The 19,026-nt window shown below is 41.4% G+C and overlaps 1 protein-coding gene across 1 annotated transcript in view; it reads left to right on the forward strand.

Moving 5' to 3' along the window:
* PARM1 (prostate androgen-regulated mucin-like protein 1) overlaps window positions 1-6,211 on the forward strand; it is a 38,955-nt gene extending 32,744 nt beyond the window's left edge. The window contains exon 3 of the mRNA XM_005856654.2: window positions 2,274-6,211. Within this exon, the coding sequence (XP_005856716.2) occupies window positions 2,274-2,358 (85 nt within the window). The 3' untranslated portion in view covers window positions 2,359-6,211. The remainder of the gene's footprint in view (window positions 1-2,273) is intronic.
* Window positions 6,212-19,026: the final 12,815 nt, after the last annotated feature.

The following is a 19,026-nucleotide window of genomic DNA, read 5'->3' on the forward strand; positions in this document are numbered from 1 at the left end:
CTACTGACATCTTCAGGGAATAAAATTATATGATAGAAATAAAAATGGTGTGAGAAGTTAATTTACCATACAAAGGTGAGACAGGAATGCCCTATCAATAAAGGAGCATGTTTAGTAGGTAGATGTTGGCCAGCCTTGCAACACCAAGTCATGCTGAAATTTAGGCTCGGCTCCAGTCTTATAATCCCCAGGTTTCCACTTGTCCATTCTACAGCTTCCATTTCTCAACCATCTTGTTAAAAAGTATTTGATTGGAATTGGAGGTTTCAAATGTGGGGGGAATGTGGGGGATGGATGCTCCTTCATTCAGTCAAATGAGAAGATCAGTGGTGTGTTATTTGTGATCTCTTTCTTTCTCACACCCACAGAAATGAATGTGGACCTTTAGAGAAACCAGCACATCAGGGTGTGGTTCTTTACAACAGATCAACTCTTTTCAAATACCTGGCAGATGGAAGTAGGCTGCAGAAAGTAACAACAATTATTTTAGCAACAAATAAAAGTATAGCACATTCTTTTTGTGCTTCTCAGACTGTATTTTCATTTTGTTTAACTTTTATATCTAGCTCAGACTGGGCATGTTTATCCGTACTATATATAGCATAGCTGATTTCCAATGGCAAGGTGTAATAATTCACACGCTAGCACAAACCTCAGAGGCACCACCTGCTCATTTTGTAATATTTTCCCAATCCTGTCATTAGTTTTAGTCTTAAAATTACCATAATTCTTTCCAGGAAGCTCCCAATTTGTGAGATTGGCCTTGCAGGATGTATTTTTTCCCAATCGCTATTTCTTCCACCAGCATTTATTAAGGACCTACTATGAGCTAGATATTCTTCTGGAAATAGAGCTAAGAACAAAGAAAATGGGCAAATAATCCATACTGATAGTCTAGTTAAGGGAGAGAGGCAACAACAAAATAGGTAAGTAAATTATATAGTATGTTAGATGGTGATGAGATCTATGAGAAAAATGAAGTAGGGAGTGGGGCGTGGGGGAGAGAGTTGCAGGTTTAAATGGAGTTCTTAAGGAAGGCCTCACTGAGAAGATGACTTTTGTACAAAGACTTGAAGAAGATGAGGGAATGTGCCTGTGGTGATCTGGAGGACAACTGTTCCAAGCTGAGGGAACAGTGAGTGCAAAGGCCCTGAGGCAAGAGTATGCCAGGCATGAAGAGGAAGAGCAAGGAGACCAGCATGTTGGAGGAGAGGAAGCAAGAAAAACTGGAATAGTAGCTGATGTGCTCAGAAAAGTAACAAGAGCCAGATCTTGTAGGGCTTTGCAAACCATCGTAGGTGTTTTGTTTTGTTTTTAATATATTTTTATTGATTTCATAGAGAGGAAGGGAGAGGGAGAGAGAGATAGAAACATCAATGATGAGAGAGAATCATTGATTGGCTGCCTCCTGTTAGTCAAATCCGCAACATGGGCATGTGCCCTGACCGGGAATCGAATTGTGACCTCTTGGTTCATAGGTTGATGGTCAACCACCAAGCCACACCAGCCAGACTGCAAACCTTTCCAATGACTTTAACTGACTTCAGTTTCTCATAGAAATAATATTAATTGTGGGACATGTTCCCAGAATGACCCACCAGAGCCTGTTAAACCCATACTGCCATTGAACTAAGGTGCTAATCAGATTCTGGGAAGCTGAGCTCAAAGCACTGCACTTAGATCCAGGAGGTAGGGGTTTGTCTCATAGTTCAGTTGGGTGACCTAACATGTCAGTTAACATCTCTGAGCCCCATTTTTCTCCTTGGAGAAATAAGGATAACCAATATCTACCCCATGGCTTTATTCTGGGGATGAAGTAGAAACCAAACATAGACGCACTTTGTAGACTGTAAAAACGCTATATAAATGTCAGGAGGGGTGGGAACATTCTTATTTCAGGGAAAATTAAGTCCAGGACCTAAGTCAAAATGCCAGGAATGCAACCTTCCCTTTTTCTCAGTACTTCTTTTTAAATAGCCGTGGGAATGGACCCCTCCTTCTCAGCACTGGGGGTCAAGGAGAGAGTCAGGACCCTGCTGATCTCAACAGAAGGCACCATCTGGGCTCCTAGTGGATCAGTCGTAACTCACAGGGTGTCTGTAGACTGGGACCTCCATGGTTGTTAGGTCTGTTGCCAAGGGGTCATCCTAGCGAAGAACCATGGCTTCCCTCCAGCGGCCCTGTGAGCTTCCCAGCTCAGGCTGCCAGGCATTAGGCTGTCCTCAGATGGGCAACTTCTCCCAATAACCACAACCTCTTCTCCTTCCCACCAGGCATTCCTCCTACGGAAGGCTTCTGGATGACCACGACTACGGGTCCTGGGGAAACTACAACAACCCTCTGTACGACGACTCCTAACAGAGGAACATGGCCTGGGAAGAGGGATAACTCTTTATTTATAAGTGCTTATCCAGTAGAATTGATAACAAGTACCTGACGCGCATTGAGCGACAATCTTAAGCCCTGTCTTATTGGTTTGGTTGTTTCATTTTCCTCCCTCTCCTTTGGCTGCTACAACTTCCCCTTTTTGGTACCAAAAGAACCATTATTTAATAGTGTGTGGAGGCTGATTTGCAGCTGAAATGGGCCAACCTTCAACGCCGGGCCAGACCACCACGATGGAAGCTTCTGCACCCGCCACCACAGGACCCACTGTGAGGACTGGGGACGAGGAATCCAAGCGTTTTGTTGGGAGTTACTTTTAGGGGAGCTTTTGTTTGTGGTATTTCTTAAACTTTTATTTAGAAAATGACATGAAATCTCAATCAGTGAAAAAGGAATGAGTAGTGGGAGGATCTGACCCTGCAGGTGAGAAAGCAGGGATTTCTCAGATTCCTTCTTAATCTCTGTTTATCTGGCTGTATCTGACAGGACCCCTGCTGGGCTCTACTGGCTGCATCCCAGCTTCTTACTAGTAGCTGCCTAAATAATGAAAGGAAACTAGAAAGTGCCCCCGAGGAGGCCAGCAGGCAGAGGGGCAGAGTGGCAGGTTGCTGTCAGATCTCAGCACACCTTCTACCTGTTCTCCCCTCCAGGCCACCATCATCTCTGCTAAGGATGCCTGTCCTAGTCATCAGCAGCCAGGGTCACAGCCCAGGAGCTTTTATGGAGCTGTTTTTCCCCAGGAGCTGAGCTTAGTTAGAGAAGAGAAAGGGAGAGGCGTGTGGAGGGAGTGTACAGTGGAGGCAGTGGCGGAGGGAGGGAGCCGACATGCACTGAGTACCTCATTAGGTAAAGTGGGAATCAGCTCTCAGTAACGGTCAGAGGCATCCACTGCTTGGAGGAGCCCAGAGATTCCTTGCTTTATGCCCATCAAGCAGCTGGTTCACTGCTAACTGTCTGTTGGATAATGACTGTAAACTGTTCAAGAAAAAGAATTTTAAGACACCATCTGCAATTGCTCCGTGAGGCATTTTCATAGGAAACAGATACGGTGATTAATCCATTTATTATTCCCATACACTTACCTTACTAATTCTGCCCTCTAATAAATCAAGACCCTGGGTAGATAGTCTTAAAATCCTGCATAATAAATTTTGAGAAAGAACGGATCATTTTTGCAGGTATCCATTTATTGCAGTGGTTCTCAACCAGCAAGACAGTTTTGCACCACCACGCCCCAGGAGGTTGGTGGGGGGAACATATGAAGATGTCTGGTGACAGTTTTGATTATCACAATTTAGGGGTGCTAATTAGTCAGTAGAGCCATGGGTGCGCTAAACATCCTAAGATGCACAGAAGAGCCTACCACGACAAAGAATTATTTGGCCCAAAGTGTCAATAGTGCTGAGTTCGAGAATCCCTAATTTATTGCAGTGCCCAGCATAACAGAACAGGGCACTCGCAGATTTTTAATTAAATAAAATGATTTGTTAAATTTTTATCTCAAAAGTGTTTAATTTGCTAGCTGATGGGTTGTTTTGAGCATGCCAGTTGCCTCTATTTGTTTGTGTGTTCTTGATAGCTTTATTTCATGGCTATAACTGCCCTCCTACAACACATATTAGCAACTGGCATTTGAGGTCCTGATTTCATGGAGGAGAAAATATACATTGGGTCCTATTTCAAAATGTGTTATATTGTCTAGCAATGTCATAAAGAGCTTGACACTGGTTGATTTTTATTTCTAAACTTGGACCTGCTGCCATGACTCTGTTAGTTTCCAGAAACTTGACCCTCAGCTCATCCTGTCACTTGTTGTGACCAGTAAAGTACTGGCCTATAAACCACCATTGCCAGTCGGTCCTAAAACCCTCTGGTGTCACAGACACCGGGAGCCGGGCCATGACCACAAACCTGCCATCCCACACTCTAAAAAGAATTTATTCCTAAACTCCTTAGGCACCAAAGGAGAATGAGCAACCTCCAGGGGAATTTTTAAAAAGGAGTGGGTAATGAGGAGTGGAATTCTGATATCTCAAATTATTTAAAGCAAAAAAATTGCTTAAAGTGGACATTCTCATAAAAATGGGCGGGAATGGCCAACCATGACCCCTCCAGCAACACTTGGCCTGAACAACTGTCCCTCTTCCCCACCCTCACTCCTTGCCTAGGCTTTCATTTTGGCAAAAGACGATTCAATGAAATCAGAACATTCCGTTTTTTTTTCTCCCTCAGTCGAAAGCATTCTGACAAAGTGTTCAGGAAACACCTTGTAGAGGTGCACTTCTGGACACTGCTTTCGTCATAGACACTGGATCAGAGGAGCCAGCCTCTTGCCAAGGAATTCTGACCAATATAAGCCATGGACTCAGCCAGCATCTTTCCTTACCGAGGCTGTGATTGTGCAAGAGCAGCTGATGTGTTTGTTGTTCTTATTAACTTCCAAACCCTTACAGAAAAGAGAGGGCCGTGGACTTAAAGCAGATCTCAACCAGCAGGCAGTTTCACACCTCCCCAAGGTGACAGCTTCCCATAAAAACTCACTCCTTGTGATGTTAGTTTAAAATACCAATGAGACAAACTTTATTTTGCCAAATGCATTTTTTTTCTATTTTTGAGTTGGCCAAAGGATTTTAGCAACTGAATTCAACAAACTTGCTACACACACACACACACACACACACACACACACACACACGAAATATATGGATAATTGATGACCTTTACCTCAGGGAGAGTCTGTCCAGCTCTACCCAAGGGAAATGGCTCCATCGGATCTAAACAACCACATACCATCCAGGGACAGGAATAGTCCAAGCATTAGAGGAATGTCAGAGCAGGAGGGAGGCAAGCAGCCTCTTCTAGACCGTAGATTGTAAATGATGGAATGATGAGAGCCAACGTTGTTTTCTTTACTCGTGGCCCCAGTGAAGTCTCCTGCTCTCTTTGGATGTCTGTGTCGTCATTTCTTAAATGGGGGTGATGCTTTCATGTTGACCTCACCCCCTGCTACCTCACAAATGTGTTGTGAGGACTAATGAAATCATGTCTACAGTGTTTTCAGTTTCTGCAGAGGAATATTTATAGACATTTTAAGTATTATATAGACATATAAGTGATCTCAGTTCCTTGTTTGTTGTTATACTGGTGTGTTGTTTTTACTTAAATCTTTTACTTGTAACATGACAGCTGTATTGTAGCCACATCAGACAGCTCTTACAGCTTCAGGCTACTGCCCAGTGCAGCGACTGACTAAGGGTTAACCACGCCTGGAACCACAAAGGTTAGTTTCCATCTGAAAGTGAAGAATGGTTGAGACATATTCTCACAGACTGTTGAGTTAGGATCCAGGAGGTTAGGGTAGCACAATATGGATACCTGAGCACTAACAGCAATAGACCTCTAGCCTTTGCCATGCTGGGGTCGTCTGGGTTCTTTGTGGAGTTGATTTTGGTTTGATATCATCTGTTTTCCCTTCATCTTTCTTGCAAGGGTGCATGGTTCAAACCCTTGCATCTGAGAAATGAATTTTTGCAACTGGGCTAGATGCTAATTTGCACGTTGATTCACCTTCTTTGCCTTTAACCTTTTTTTTGGCAAATGAATGTACCATTTCAACTTTGATTTTAAAGTGCTAGTTGATATTGGTAATAAGTGCTAACCAAGAGACCAATGCCAGATTGCTTTCTTACGGTGAGTTAGCCAACATCATTTAAAGATGGAAAGACCTGCAACTTCTTTGATATTGGATGTAATTGTATCTACATTTGTTGTAAGACTTATTGTATACCAATTATATAAATTAAAGGTGTTAAAAGCTTGTGTCTGACAATGGTGATTCACATTTTGATATGTTTTATTACTCAAGCAATTCAGTTGATATGCCCAATATTGCTTATATTAAGTAGCTCTTGCTTGCTCTTATAGAAAATTTATTCCACATCAATAAATACTATTTTCTACAGTGCAGAGAGGTAACTTTGATTTTGAAAAAGAATTGAAGAATGTCCATAATAAAGCAACTTTCCAAGCAGTAATTTTACTATTAACTATATACCAGGCCTTATACTAAAACAGATGTAAAAAAAAACAACAACTTTGATTCAATAAATAGATGGTGATGCATAATCAAGTCACATAAAAGCATATTGGCAGCAGTAGTACATTTGATAATACTTGGTTCATTCTCTTTCAAAAAATTACATTTAGCATACCCATCTTTATCGGAAAGTTAAATGCAAGTAATATCAATCATCCAAAACATAATTTCAACCCTAAGAAGCTAAGCAAAGATTATTCTGGTTCTAAAGAAAAGAGCAACACCAAACCTATAAGAGGTCTCATCTCTTCTCTTAAAGTACCTAACCTTTGGCAAATGCAGAATGGACTACATTTACTGCACTAAAGCAGCATTAATCAATTTGAGCAAACAAATAATTGCATTTCTATTTTAAGCAAGACACTGAGTATTTGCTATTTTAAAAAATGATTCTAATTAATATTCATTATGGACTTTAGGTGCCTGTGGGCATTGTCTAATGTAACCTTTGCATCAGCTATAGTGGCCATGGATTTTGCAAAATATGAGAAGAATGGAACCATCTACAAACTAGAGCTCATTGGTTTCACAATGCATGTAAACTTCACATCACATTTATAAGTTTAGATACCTGGATTCCAGGGCACAGCATGGGAAAAGCCAAGTCGGGAAGTGGGAAGAAAGCATGGAACAGGCCCTTTCCGACTGGTTATTTGGTATTTCTGGAGGACCTATTATGGGCATGAAAACAAGTAAAGACTCCATTATTCAAATGAACAGAATTGGTCAGAAAACACTTTAAATGCACATAGAAAGAAATGGCTTAATAATAACATGTAGTGTTTATATAGTATGAGCTTTTGGGTTCAAAGCCAGTATTTTCCCAAGTATTATAGCTTTTTCAAGTCAGATCATAATCTGTTTTGATTGTTTAGCAACCTATCTACAATCTTTTACTCTCCTGAAATTCAGTAGGACTGACCAAATGCTAGCCATATTTTGATTGTTGTCAGAAAGCATTGAATCATAAATGACACTTGAAAAGCACTGATCAAATTGGGAGAGAAAACCTGTAAGAGGTCTCATCTCTTCTCTTAAAGTACCTAGCCTTTGGCAAATGCAGAATGGACTACATTTACTGCACTAAAGCAGCATGAATCAATTTGAGCAAACAAATGATTGCATTTCTATTTTAAGCAAGACACTGAAAATCTACTATTTTAAAAATGATTCTAATTAATATTCATTATGAACTTTAGGTGCCTGTGAGCAATGTCTAATGTAACCTTTGCATCAGCTATAGTGGCCATTACACTCTCCCCATCTTACAGATGAGGAAACTGAGGTTCCAGTATATTAAATCATGCATGCCTGTACTGAATTCTATGTATTCCATAGTAAACCAGATGGCTCCTGCTCTCCACATATTTACAGTGTAGTAAGAGTCAGAGTTGGGATCCAAACCAGGTTCTTCAGCCACCAGAGTCCTTTGTCTTTTTCTACCTAAGGGATTGGTATCTGATGTAAATATGACCCAGTTCTTATACCTTTTGCTAAAGTGGGACCTTCTACCCTTTACAAAGTCCTCCTAAGCTATTTTGGGCAGTTTTAAAGGCATCTGGCATGCAGCCCATAGCAAGCCCAGTCAGCTACCAAGCACATGTCTGCTGACTCCTGCTGCCCTCCTGGGCTGTGTTCTCTGCCATGGGGGAGGCGGCCTCCCCCGACCCCATTCAGGTAGGGCACCAACACAGGGTGCCTCTGTCTCCCAGAGTTTTAGTGACTACCTCTCTCTTAGTTTCCACTTGAGTCCTCCCTGTTCTCCTCTCATAGTTACATGTGAGTCCACAGCAGCCTGGTCTAAGGATGCTGCCCTTGAAATCACTCATGCTCTTACTCAAAGTCTCCATCCTCGCCAACTTGTCTGTCCTTGGTGTCATAATAATAATCATAGCTTTCTCTCACATGGCACTTACTATGAGCCAGATCTTGTCCTAAGCACTTTATATGAATTATCCTCCCTATGAGGTAGATGTTATTAATATCCTCAGTATACAGATGAGAAAACTAAAGGCCAAAAAGGTATAGAATCTTGCCCAAGGTCACATAACTAGTAAGTGATAGGGCAGAATTCAAATGGCAACGGTTGGCCTCCAGGGTCCATGCTCTTGACCACTTCTACAAAGCCCTCACTCTATGCTGGAGGTTCCTGACACTCACGCTCACCAGTCATCAGACAGGCCATCTGTGTCTAAAGCCAGTGTGGGGCAACCTGAGGCCACCTGAAAGAAGGTTTCTAGAGTGACCAAAGTGGGTGGGGACAGGTACTCGTAGGGCACCCGGCCTGGCAGACTCTGAGCTGCCTCTATCTAGAGTCTGGCACTTCCATCCAAGGTCATCCACTCGACATCCACCAACTCAATAGTAGGGCCCTCCAGGATGACCCTCCCTTGTCATCAGATCCACACAGCAGCTGTGGTGAGACAGTCCAGACCGCTGTCGTGCTCTCCCACTAGCCATTTCTCCCTTGGCAGCTGGACAGAACTCACTGCCATAAACATGGCTGGGCAGTGCTGAAAAGTTCAGGTTGGTCAGAAGCCAGGTGTTATCGGGTGGTGTGAGAAACAAATGGCCACCCAGCTCCTGGGCCAGGACATTCAGCTCTGTAACAGCACTTCATCAGGGAAAAGAAACACACACACACACACACACACACACACACACACACACACACACACACACCATTCCTCCAGGGATTCCTGGGATAGGTATTAAGGGCTTCATACAAAGTTAAGGATTTTGTATAGAGATTAGAGTCTCACACAAACTTTGCAAGAGTATGAAGAGAAAGGGTGAGGGAGGCCACTAGCTGGTGACTGCTGAAAGGCCGCAGCAGTGAGGTGGGTGGTCTTTGAGAGTGCACTGGGAAGTCACAGCTGCCTTCACACCTGTTTCTGGAAAATGGTTTTGCCTTTTTCATATCTCATCTGAGAAGCTCTCGTGGGCAAGTTCTAGCCAGAATCATACAGGAAAAGGGATTGCAGGAAATGTGGTTCCTGGCTCCTCCTCTGCATTGCACGGGAGATGTTAGAAAAGGGTGGCAATGACGCTGAGCTGAAAATAAGCACCGAGCACACACCACATGTCTTACTGCAGATGAGAACTTCCCAAAATGAACAATAAGGACATCATGTTATCCCTAATGTGGTGCAATCATCTTTTACACAACCGAGGGTTCACTCCCCGGCCCCCTAAAAAGAAAGTGTCCCGTATGTTGCTTTAGCTCTGAAAATATTCACTCCTAGTTCAGATGCAATCTTCCATTGATAGTCTATGATTTAAATGCACATTATAAGGTTAATCACTTTATATTGGAATTGATGGGGAATGAGAAAGGAGAGAAAAAGAACTGAGAAATATATATATTAATATATATAACAAAGCAAAAATGAGAATAAGTAGTTACAAAAGACTTCCTTTCTACAACTAGTCATTGACCATATTGGTGTTTATAGCATTCTTCTTCCACTAGCCATTGCATGTTCCCTTTGTCCTTGGCCAACATCTCACCTGGCCATGGCTCTGTATGTGGCCCATGACTTAACCTTCTGTAGAAATGCAAAACTTAGGGACTAAAATAGAGAAAGGGAGCTACTGACCTGGATACTCACCCATTTCCAAATTTTAAAAGACGGAGAAAGGGAGGGTGAGAGGGAGGGAGGGAGGAGACTCACATTGTATATAATGTACTAAATACTCCCCCCTCCCTACTTTCATTGCTCTATCCTCTTTCCTCCCACATCCTTCCAGCCCACTTCATCCACCCCCAACAAATAGGAGAAAAAGGTGGGAGGGAGATACTAGAGAAGGAGTTCAAAATCTTTCTCAGCACTTAGCTTACTGCATGCAGAACCCTGGGTCATTCCACACTTCTATCTACCCATCAAGTCCTCCCAACTCTCCCATTTCTACTTGGGGTCTCCTCAGAAGAATGATACATTCTTCAGAAAGCCAGAATTTAATAAAAGATCTACTAGGACAAGTGGTGGAGAATAAGAGCAGGGTTTCTTTAGTTTATTCTCTTTCAACATAGCAGTTCCACAGACCATTCCTCCCTTCATATCCTCCAAAGCCCCCATCCCACCCCTTGTGAGGGAAGTCCAGTCTGCAGATGGTTTTCTGAGCCATGAAAGCAAGCTCTTGAGATCATAGGCAATGAAATGAAATACATTTAACTGTCACAGGATAAGTAACCCTCGATGGTAATTAATCTCAGGACCTGAGACCCAAGGGTTGTTGGAGGGGTTATGCCCAGTGCTCCTGAACAGCCATTTCTGGAAAGCAGCCAAACTCACTATGCAGCCCTGTTCAAGGGGGCATGACCTTGAGGCCTTTGCCTGTCCCCTTCCAAGAGTTCCCAGCATAACCTATAGAGTGGAGAGGCTGTATATGTCTGTCTCCCATGGGCCAGTTTTAATGCTCACACGAGTTCAGGCAAATCCCTGAGCTAGCTTCTTGGGGACTGATCTCATGAGTCAGCCAGGGGACTGACATGTGGGTCTTCAATAAGGAAAGCCACAATCATTCTTTCCTACCATCCCTGAGATCCTGGAAACCGAGGCAGCTGGTTCCCTGCAAATTAACAGGCTCTCAATCCAACCACAGTCAAGAGCATAAGCAAAGGAGAACTGGTAGGCCAGAGATTCTGCCAGCTTTCTATTATTCCCCATTGGCTCCTTCTCTATACTTAGGACACTAGCTATAAGAAGGAAGGGGGCAGTGGGAAACCCAGGCTGCTACCTGATAGAGGCTAGTGGGATTTGAGGCCAACACGGACTCATGTGCTCAGGAAGAGCCTTGATGTTTGCTGTACTAAAGGCCCCACAAATTCTCCTAAGAAATGGACTGTGATGGAATTGTAGCATTGAAAACAAAACTTACATTCACTCAGCATTCAAAAAACAGTATTCATTATGCATTCTATAGATGTATAAACAAGTGAAACAAAACACAATCCCCAAGATAATATTCATCCCCAAAATACTTTCAATCTTATACTAAAACAGTCAATCTGTGCTTCCATACACAGTGATGGGTACCAAGGTAGAGTAATGTGCAGGGGACACTGGGAGCACAGGAAAGGATGTTTTGAGAGGATCTGGAAGTGCTCTGACAAGTTTATTTTCATCTTCCTTATTCCAGAGGCTTCTCTGAATTTCATTCCTCCACTGTCTTGCTTATCAACTTCTTGGACGTGAACTAGCCCTCCCCACCCCCCACTCTTCCTTTGAAGTTTCATCCTTTGCCATTGGTCAGAGATTTTATCTTAAAATTTTAATTTGTTTCTCCTAACTGACCCTTTGGAACTAGGAGGACTGGCCTCTCCCAACCCTGGTCACATTCAGATCCTCCCTCTCTTCCCCAGCAATGTCCCAGCTAGAACTTGATAAATATTGTGTCTCCGATTTCAGTAAGAAAACAGGAGAGTCAGGAGAGAGGTGAGAGGAGAGAGGAGAGGAGAGGAGAGGAGAGGAGAGGAGAGGAGAGGAGTCATCTTTTCTTCATCTTGCTATGATTTCCTAATGGTCACCAAAGAGTCCATCTGGTTTTCCTGACTGTGTCCTTTAATGGAAGGGAGAAGAGAAATGACATTTATCGAATGCCTGTTATGTGTCTACACTGTAATGATGGTATTAAGATCTTTTAGAGATCAGGAAACTGAGGCTGGAAAGGATAAGTGACCTTCACATGGTCACATAGCTAGTAAGAGGCAGAGTTTCTATTTCAATTGTGGACCTTTTTACTCCAAAGCCCATATTCCAGTGATGGCGAACCTTTTGAGCTCGGCTTGTCAGCATTTTGAAAAACCCTAACTTAACTCTGGTGCCGTGTCACATATAGACATTTTTTGATATTTGCAACCATAGTAAAACAAAGACTTATATTTTTGACATTTATTTTATATATTTAAATGCCATTTAACAAAGAAAAATCAACCAAAAAAATGAGTTCGTGTGTCACCTCTGACATGCGTGTCATAGGTTCGCCATCACTGCCATATTCTACCTAATATGGCACTGCTTCTCAAACATTAATGTGCATGCAAACCACTGGAGATCTTATTAAAATGCAGATTCTGCCCTGGGCAGTGTGGCTCAGTTGGCTGGGCATCATCCCATGCACTGAAAGGTTGCCAGTACAATTCCTGGTCAGGGCACATGCCCGGGTTTCAGGACTCAATCTCCAGTGGGAGACGTGCAGGAGGCAGCTGATGGATGTTTCACTCTCACACCTATGTTTCTCTCTCTTTACCTCTCCTTTCCTAATTCTCTAAATATCCATAAAAAATATTTTTAAAAAAATGCAGACTCTGATTCATAGATCTGAAGTGGAGCCTGAGATTCGGCATTTGTAATCATTTCCCACATGGTGTGGATGCTAGAGGTTCCTGGCTGCCCCGATTTTGAGCAGTGAGATGATATAAGATGCAGCCTTCTTATAATCCCAGGTAAACCCAAGGGCCTCACAGGGAGCAGTTTTCCATAGGGGTGATAATACCATCTTTTACCCCAAGGCAGCATATTTTGAGTTTGTTTTTAGTTGTCACTGTGACTGGTAGAATTCTGGCATTTAGTATCTGGGGGTTAAGGATGCTACATACCTTCTATGTATGATAATACAGGTTGGTTTTCTCAGAATAGCCCTACACAGCACAGAATTGTCCAACCTAAAATTCTTTTAGCCTTCTCATGAAGGAAGCCTGAACAGCAGCACGGGGTGGTGCGAATTGCTATCAGTGATCCCTTCACTGGCTTATCTCCATTCCTTGTTCTCAGTCATTAGAAACATCAGCTAGCTCTGCCCTCCAGCTGTTCTGCTCCAAACTGTCATCACTAGCAGCTGCTCTCCAGAATATCACTGCTCATAGGAGTGCATTCTAAATGTCTTGCTTCCTGGAACTCCAATGTGTCAACAGACAAGATGCTCCAAGATGGGCCTAATCCGAGATCACATGTTTCTGGGTGCCGCCAAAATGCACAGAGATGCTGCTATTACACAAACTTGGACATTTAGGAAAACATGTAGACCAGCTGATAAGTTCACATGGTCTTGCATTCCACAAGAATTTCAAAATGTATTAAGAAGATGGCAGAGAAGCTGACATCTACTAAGCTACTGCTATGTGTCAGGAATGGACAGGTGCTTTGTAAATATCATTTCACCATATCTGTAGCATGGGATAGTCATTACAAATTCAGACTCTGGAGCTAGCAGGTCTGAATTCCACTTCAGGTAATTACTAGTAGTATTACCTTGAACGTAATATTTAACCTCTCAGTTCCTCAGTTTCTTCATCTGGAAAATGGGGATCAAAATGGTACCTGCCCCCTTAGGCTGCTATGAAAGTTAATACCTGTAGAATGCATAGAACAGTATCTAGCACAGGCCATGCTTGCTAAATAAAATAGCCATGCAAAAGAAATTATTTTTCCGTATTTTACAGATGAGCAAACTGAGGCTTACCCAAGTTCACACAGCTATAATGTGGTAAAATATGTCTGACTAACCATAATAAAAGCTAATATTCACTCAGAACTTGCTATATCTGAGACTTTATTCTAAGTTATTTCCTATCATCAGTTCAATTACTCCTCACAACCACCCTAAAAGATAGGTCTCATTATTCCAATTTTACCAAATGAGAAGAGTGAATTGCCTGAGAGTGTGTATTTGGTTAATAGTGACTCCAGGAGCTGAGACTGTGTGTGTGTTGGAGAGGGAGACCCTGTGAGTCTGGGTGATATAGTTCCCAATTTCATGCTTTCTCCATCTCCCACCTAACCCTGTGGGTCATCTCCTGTGTGTCCAGCACTGAGCTAGGCATATTTTGAAGTAAAAAGAAGTAAAGTCACAATGGTTACTACTTTAAAGTTAATAATTTAATGCCATATTTTTTTCTCTTCTTGTAGGATAGCTTATTGGCAAAGCAGCATATGAGAATAAACCTGCATTAAGTCTCAGTTCTGCTTATTACTAACTTTAATGACTCTGGGCACATTACTTAATCTCTCTACATCTCAGAAAATGTGGATGATAATACTCAGCAATGACAGTTATAAAAACTAAATAAGATCCTTTGTGCATGGTACTCAGTAACTGTTCATCCCATCTCTTCTTTGCCTTTCTCTGTGCCTCAGAAGAAATGACAAACTGGAATAAGAAATTCAGATATTGTTGACAGGTGGTTTACAGTAAAGTTTCTGGATGACAGCTAAAAGAGTCCCTGTTGACTCTTGAATTGGAATTTGTTCCTGAAAATCCACATCATATCATTAAAATGCCAAATAACCATGAAAAGAAAAAAAAACATGCTTTGGATACACATTGAAAAACATATATTTAATATGTAAAAACAAACACATAGTATAAATCTATATTTGAAAGTATGAGGGTGGGGGTGAGGTTGGGCTAATTGGTTCCTAAAAAAACGTGAGCCCAATGAAATGTGGCCTGAAAATGCCTTCTCTTCTTTATTGTCAGAATCAACAGTTTTCATTGGCCTGAGGCCCCTAGAAATGCTGGATATTTGGTTCACTGGGGGGAAAATTTTTCATTGATGAGGTAATGAGTGTGAATGGTCAATTCTATGGGAGGAATTTTGAAGGTGACATCTCTTACAGTGATCTCACTCACCCTTTTCAAAAATTTGAAACACCTATCTTGAACAGTAGCCTTCATCTTTGAAGATGTCAGCCAACTTGTCCAGAAGAGCTGTCCATGTCTTTATATCAGCCCTTTTACCTTCCCTGAAATCTGAGAATTTTCCAGCTAGTTCTCTTTCTGAATGATTAAACCATTCTTTAGTACACTTATCACCTGCTCTTGATTGTTTCCCAAGCTCTGTGCATACATGTGATAATCAATGTGCCTTTGCCAGAAAGAGGCATGCACCTCAGCCAATCCTGAATACACATCAAATTGTTTTCACCTCTCAAATCAGCACACAACATTGTCTGACCACTAATTATTTGCATTGACTTTATTCTAAGAGCACATGGACTTCAGCTCTTAGCTAATCATGAATACAAGTTTGTTCATTACGGTTAAAGTACTATTTATGATAGCACTTAAGACAACTTCTCAAGTTAAGCCATCCTAAATCAAGAGATGCCTATTTCCAAATATTCCATTAATCACATATGATGTCTTTGCTCAAAATGAGGATTCTGGTCCATTAACTAATCCTACTAACATCACTTCTCTCAGAGCTAGATAAAGATTCCAGGTCTCAGTTGAGTTATTTTTGGCAGTAGGTAATTCCATGTTCCAGAGACAAACATTTTTGCATGATCAAGTTTTAAAATGTCAGTAGCAGTTTGAAGGGCATGAAAGTATTTCTAACTTTTTAAAAAGCTTCCAAATATCCTTAAGTTTGTTTAACCTAATGAAATCAGATAAAAGCTGAAGTTTTTGTCAGTCTGAAGGGGATTCCAATACAGGGCCATGGATGCTGAGAGCTAAGTCTGCACATTTAGTCCTAAAATATGTAGCCCTTCATCCAGAAAAAATAGCTCAGCCTTGGAAAAATTGAAGTCACAAGCTTGAAAAGCTTAAACAAACAAAGAAAAGTCATGAAGTATGTTTATAGTGTCTTAATAAAAAACCTATTTATATTTAGCATACTTCCAACCCAATTCTCCACCCTATTTCATTAATTGACCCTTCTAGGAATATGGGAGACTGGAGGACAGAATAGTGTCCTATTTTTGGTTAGCAAGACTAGCAAACTTCAAAATCTTCTGCTGTGCACCATGGGAAACAAGTCGGAAAAGTTAAAAAGAAATGGCCATTGGTCTGGAGGACATATAAAAACCAGGTCCAACAATGTTCAAGCCCACAGACATTTTACAAATGTATATGTAAGAATATTTTCAACCTTGCTAGTGATTTTTAAAATTCTAAATAAAACAAATGCACTATTTTGTCTAACACATTTATACAACAGAAAATAAATCTCCAACTTTAAAAGCCAAGGGAGGGGTGTGTGTGTGGAGGTGGAAGAGGATACAGGGGAGATAAATGATGATGGGAAAAAATAAAATAAAGAGGAGAAAAAAAAGCCAAAATATCCAATGCCAGGAATTCTGTGATAAAACTATTATTTCATATATTCCTAATGAGATATAATTTGACACAACCCTTCTGTCAGAGGTCAGAAACCACACAAAGCTGTCAATCTTATGTGTCACTAAGTAAATGAATTAAGTCAATATTCCCAAATGTGCAGTAGGTAGACTGCCTCCAGAAACCAAAGATACCTATCAGCAACTGTGTTCCTTCCTGGTGATAGGAAAGATGCAAAAAATGCAAAAATCTGGCCCTAACTTCAACATGCTCCAGCGTGTCTCAGACCATTAGCCTAAAAATTGCATTAATGCTGTGGGCCCCCAAATCATCTTGGAATGCATTGTATTGATTTTCTGTTGTTGCAACAAAAAATTACCACAAGCAACAGCTTAAAACAACACCCAGAAGACAGGGCAGACTCAGCTGGATTCCCTGCTAGGGTTTCACAAGGCCATAGTCAAGGTGTTGCTGCATACCATCTCAGTTCACCACTTGAAATGCTTACCATTTGCATGACCACCACTTGCCACAGCTACCTGTGTTCTAACTACCATCAGCAGATGTTACTTGCTGCCCAATGTTTTGCATAATACAATCAATGTAATGCACTGAGTAGCCATTATTTGTATTTATAACTTTCACTATTCCCTCTAAAATTAAAGCCTGTGGCCTACTTCACCACCCAACCATTCCATGTGGATAAACAGTGAGTGATTTCACATTTCAACAAAATCTCCTCCTTCGAAACTAATTCTCAATGTTTGTTTTCCTAGCTACATCATGACTTTACAATGTTATTATTATTTTTAAAAAATATATTTCTTTATTGATTTCAGAGAGGAAGGAAGAGGGAGAGAGAGATAGAAACATCAATGATGAGAATCATTGATCGGCTGCCTCCTGCACGCCCCCTACTGAGGATCGAGCCCGCAACCCAGGCATGTGCCCTTGGTCAGAATCAAACCTGGGACCCTTCAGTCCACAGGCCGACACTCTATCCACTGAGCCAAACTGACTAGGGCTACAATGTTATTATTAACGAAATGAACAAAATCTCCTATATCATGGGTTTTCAGGAATAAGTAGAACAAAAAATTGTGAAGCAATTTCCTCTCAGATATAATGTAACAAATGTCAACAGCTATTTGAAACTCTGAAATTGTGGTTTGATAGAACTACAAAGCAAAGTACTTACTATTACCAGGTACTTGTAATAGTAATTGACCCTTCACATTTTATTTCATTGACATTGAGCAATACACAAGAGTCATTTCATAAAGGAATTTTACTAATAATCCTCAAACATTATATTTATCATCAATTCTTATTATTTGTGTGATAAGTACTCATTTTTGTCATGAGTTGTACAACTTTAAATAATTTGTCTTCCATTTTGGTCTCTTCTTTGCTTTTAGCAACAAAATATTTTAATATTGTACTAGAAAGCATTATTTTGTGCTCATTCTGGGAAAACTGATTAGTTTGATTTGGAGGTCATTTGTGAAAGAAACTGCTATACAATCAATGTCTAGTCTCCCCTTCCCTTAGTATCAGAACCTCAAATTTTAGATGGACATTGTTGCTCAGATAGAGGACTACCTACCCACCTCCCTTGCAGTTAGTATGATCATGTGGCTAGTTGATACATAAATAGATATGTCTGTGTAGGAATCTTGGGAAATCTCCCTGAGAGGGAATATGTGTGCCTATCTTTACTTCCAGATATCACAATCCCACTGCTGGTTACAGTTATCTTTGACCATGAAGTAACTGAAAGAGCAGAAGCCACACATTAATATGGTAGAATAAAGAGAAAAGAGTCTGTGGCTTGGATGACACTATGGGCCTACTATACCAACCCATACTGTCTGCCCCAAGACTTCTTTAAGAAAGAGGAATTAGCCCTGGCCGGTTTGGCTCAGTGGATAGAGCGTCAGCCTGCAGACTTGGGGGTCCCAGGTTCAATTCCGGTCAAGGGCATGTGCCTTGGTTGTGGGCATATCCCCAGTAGGGGGTGTGCAGGAGGCAGCTAATCGATGTTTCTGACTCTCTGTCCCTCTCCCTTCATCTCTGTAAAAAGAATCAATAAAATATATTTAGAAAAAAAAAGAAAGAGGAATTAATCTCTCCCTATTCAAGTCACCATTATTTTATTTTTAAATCATATATTATTTTTCAAATACACTTGACATATATAAGGGTCATATTTCAGGTGTATAACTCCATGATTAGACATTTATATATCCTACAAAGAGATCACCCTGATAAATTCAGCACCCATCAAACACCATACATAGTTATTACAACATTATTAATTATACTAGAGGCTCAGTGCACGGAATTCATATACGGGATGGGGGGGAAAGGGGTTTCCTCGGCCCAGCCTGCACCCTCTCCAATCTGGGACCCCTCGAGGGATGTCCGACACCTGTTTAGGCCCGATCCCGGGAGTCGGACATCCCTCTCACAATCCAGGA

This window comes from Myotis brandtii, unplaced genomic scaffold (genome assembly GCF_000412655.1).
Source record: "Myotis brandtii unplaced genomic scaffold, ASM41265v1 scaffold1038, whole genome shotgun sequence".
NCBI lineage: Eukaryota > Metazoa > Chordata > Mammalia > Chiroptera > Vespertilionidae > Myotis > Myotis brandtii.